The sequence below is a fragment of the Sphaeroforma arctica genome (assembly GCF_001186125.1).
Source record: "Sphaeroforma arctica JP610 unplaced genomic scaffold supercont1.93, whole genome shotgun sequence".
Classification (NCBI taxonomy): domain Eukaryota; class Ichthyosporea; order Ichthyophonida; genus Sphaeroforma; species Sphaeroforma arctica.
The window spans coordinates 145,772-148,836 of record NW_014040465.1 but is presented as its reverse complement, the minus strand read 5'-3'; the positions used below and the strand labels follow the sequence as shown (position 1 = coordinate 148,836).

General features: G+C 38.9%; 1 protein-coding gene across 1 annotated transcript; it reads left to right on the top strand.

Annotated features, from left to right (window-relative positions):
- Positions 1-761: 761 nt before the first annotated feature.
- SARC_02143 (hypothetical protein) lies at positions 762-1,527 on the top strand. The gene has a single exon (XM_014304121.1). The coding sequence runs from the start codon at positions 799-801 to the stop codon at positions 1,234-1,236; it is 438 nt and encodes a 145-aa protein (XP_014159596.1). The 5' UTR covers positions 762-798; the 3' UTR covers positions 1,237-1,527.
- Positions 1,528-3,065: the final 1,538 nt, after the last annotated feature.

The window sequence follows — 3,065 nt, the reverse complement described above, 5'->3', positions numbered from 1 at the left end:
TAAACCCTAAAACATATATATATATATATATATATATATTGTGATATCTACAGTAAGGCAAATTGATCTACGAACTTGCCTAACTGTAGATATCACAAAACTTGACCCATTGGGTCTCATTCCCCTCTACTAGGCATCGGCGTGATATTGTCATACGCTGCATGCTGTGCGGTATAATTCCTTGAACCATATACCTTCGTGCCCTATCCGGGAACCCACTCGGCCTGTTCTGTAACAGGTAGCATACCTACCCACAGCCATGCCTCTCACAACTTTGTCGTAAAATTTCCCTTTTTTTAACCAAGGAATTGAACCCACCCGGCGTGATACTGTCAGTCGCTGCATGCTGTGTGGCATAATGCCTTGTACCATATACCTGTGTGCTCTATCCGGGACCCCACTCGGCCTCTCCTGTAACGGTATATGGTCCAAGGATGAACAAAAAGACCGACTGTAAAATATTTTTAAATATTTTTAAGACTGGTCTTGAAATACTATAGTATTCACGTATGCATAAATAATTACTACTGTTTTCGTTGTTTGGAATTATTTCATTTTCTATATATTAAAAAAAAGGGGGCGGGGGGGAGTTTAACAATTCGAGTTGCCATGGCGGGGCGCTCTGCAACTGGTCGCCAAGAAAAAGAAGAAGAAAAATCTAACATACTGGTCCTCAGACTCCTCACCATAACAAAAGCTTTTGCTCAATATTATATATATATATATATAGCTACAGCACACTTGGTCAGTGACATTCGCGTTATACATCAAACCGAATATATATTTATCAATTAAATCATGAAGGGTTCGAATAAGCTCTGTCATCCGGCAATACTAGCTATTATTATCCTTGCCTTGGTGTTCAAAATAAGCACCGTAGCTACCGCACCTGGAAACCTATGGGATGGTTTCGGTATGAGAACTGATACATACGTACATGCAAATGATGCGAATATCAACTCAAACACAGACCTAGACGCTAACATTCAGGTCGAAACCGATCAGACAAGATTGCGAGTCGATAAGCCGGCAGTCACCGAACAGCCAGAAGAGAAATCAAATAGTGATGAAACTGAAGCAGAAACTGGGAGCCAGGAAAAACAAGATGCAGAGCCTATGTACATACCCCCCGCTGTTCTCGAGCCAGTCAAGGGAATGCGTGAGTTCAAAAAGAAATCATTGCTGAAAAGCTCGGACGACAATGAGATCAGGGATGAAGCTGCCAATCACACTTAGCGGAATATATATTTGCGCTGCCATAATATAACTTTTCAGACTGGAAACAGATGGTATGTAAAGTTTCAACGTTAATAGATATGCAAATCAAAACCTGTACTTTCAAAACTAGAAAGTTAGGCTGTTGAGACCATGAACGCCTCGAACAGCTATTGAGGCGTATGCGATGGCTTGGACATTTGAGATGTCAAGCTACTAAATACCCGCAATATGGAAAAAATCATAATCTATAGAAGGAATTTTTTGAGCATACTTGACAAGCTTAAATTAAACCACGAAAACAATAACACATGCCAGTGTGTGCTGGCTTCTCCATGGTACGAAATCGTCAAAAAAAAAAGTGTGAAGCGCTTGTCTATCCCGAAGATACTGAGTGTACATTTGTTGATGTCCAATAACAATACGGTTTTATCAAAGGGATTTAGTACATCCCATTTTGAAGGATTGTATGACGAACCACGTTAAAAATCACAAGTCTTAGAAACTCAAATGGGACTTGTCGAATGTATTCACACAAATATGTATACGAATCAGCTTTCACATACACGCCAAATACTTCTAAAAGCAAATAATAGATTACTCGTAGGCGATCCTTGTTATGCTGTTTTGTTCAATGTATCGAGAAGTATCGTCCCTCAATCCTTTTTAATAAGTTGCCCGCGACCGTGTGGTATTTGTCGTTTTCGTTAAGTACTCAGCTCACCAAGCAAGGTGTTTTCGAGCTTGATACTGAAAGCTTGTTGAGAGTCTGAGTGGTCATTTATTCTCCTCTGCAACCGAAACTGACAACTAGGAATTCCACTTCCTTTAGGCCACCTTTATCTATATGCTTCCAGATGGCGATACAAAATACCATTGGCCCAAATTTTGACACTAATAAAGTCATAGAGTTGGGATTCTAAATACCTGGAATGCCCGGACTAAAGAAGCTCACAACGTCTTAATCGCGCTTGGAATAGGTGAGGTATGAGAGATAGTCACAGCACCACAAATGTAGCTTTCATGTAACCGCCTTCTCAATTTTCGACGATTATCGAATATAGATGTATAAATACACATATAGTCGTATATAGTTATGAATGTCTTAACGCTCTGGAGAACGAGGAAATCTGCGATCCTGGGACCTGGCTCAAGCCTCAAGGATGATTTTTCATGCTCAATCTCCATGTGAATGTATTTATGAAATGCCGAACTTTGCCGAATTTTGCCACAGATATCTCGCCTTCTTTCTGTTATTTTAAATGGGGTACATATGTATGTATTTACATACACATAACCCTCTAAAAAAATATTTATAAATAAATTTTATGAATTTACCAACAATATATTAAAAGCTCTTGTTTCATAGATCATGCCGATACAAGCTTCCGATTCAAGTTATGATTTATCATGCTTAGGCGAGTATATGTGCGATATAATGAAGCATAATGATTTGTGTGTTTTTCAGTGAATTCCATCATGTGCGAGGACCCAGTCTCACTTTCTGTGAGCCAAAAAGTGAACGAATGGAAGAAGCATTTGATCACCTGAATGATCTGATCTTGCCCAAACCCTCCCTGTGTCACTGCCTGATAACAGCGTATGTACATGCATGTAAAGGTAATGTGTATATGAAAATATGGATTTGCCAGCGTGTCTACGTGAATATTAATGTAGTAGCGTATGTATACGTATCTGAAGGATAGCGCATATATGTATGACAAAGACAGCGTATGCATATGTACCTGGGAGATAACGGCATATATATATATATATGTATATACATACATATATATATATATATATATATATATATATATGTGTGTGTGTGTGTGTGTGTGTGTGTGTGT

Bases quoted from the DNA above. Each gene is read 5' to 3' on its own strand.
- SARC_02143 (XM_014304121.1), top strand. From the start codon at position 799: ATGAAGGGTTCGAATAAGCTCTGTCATCCGGCAATACTAGCTATTATT.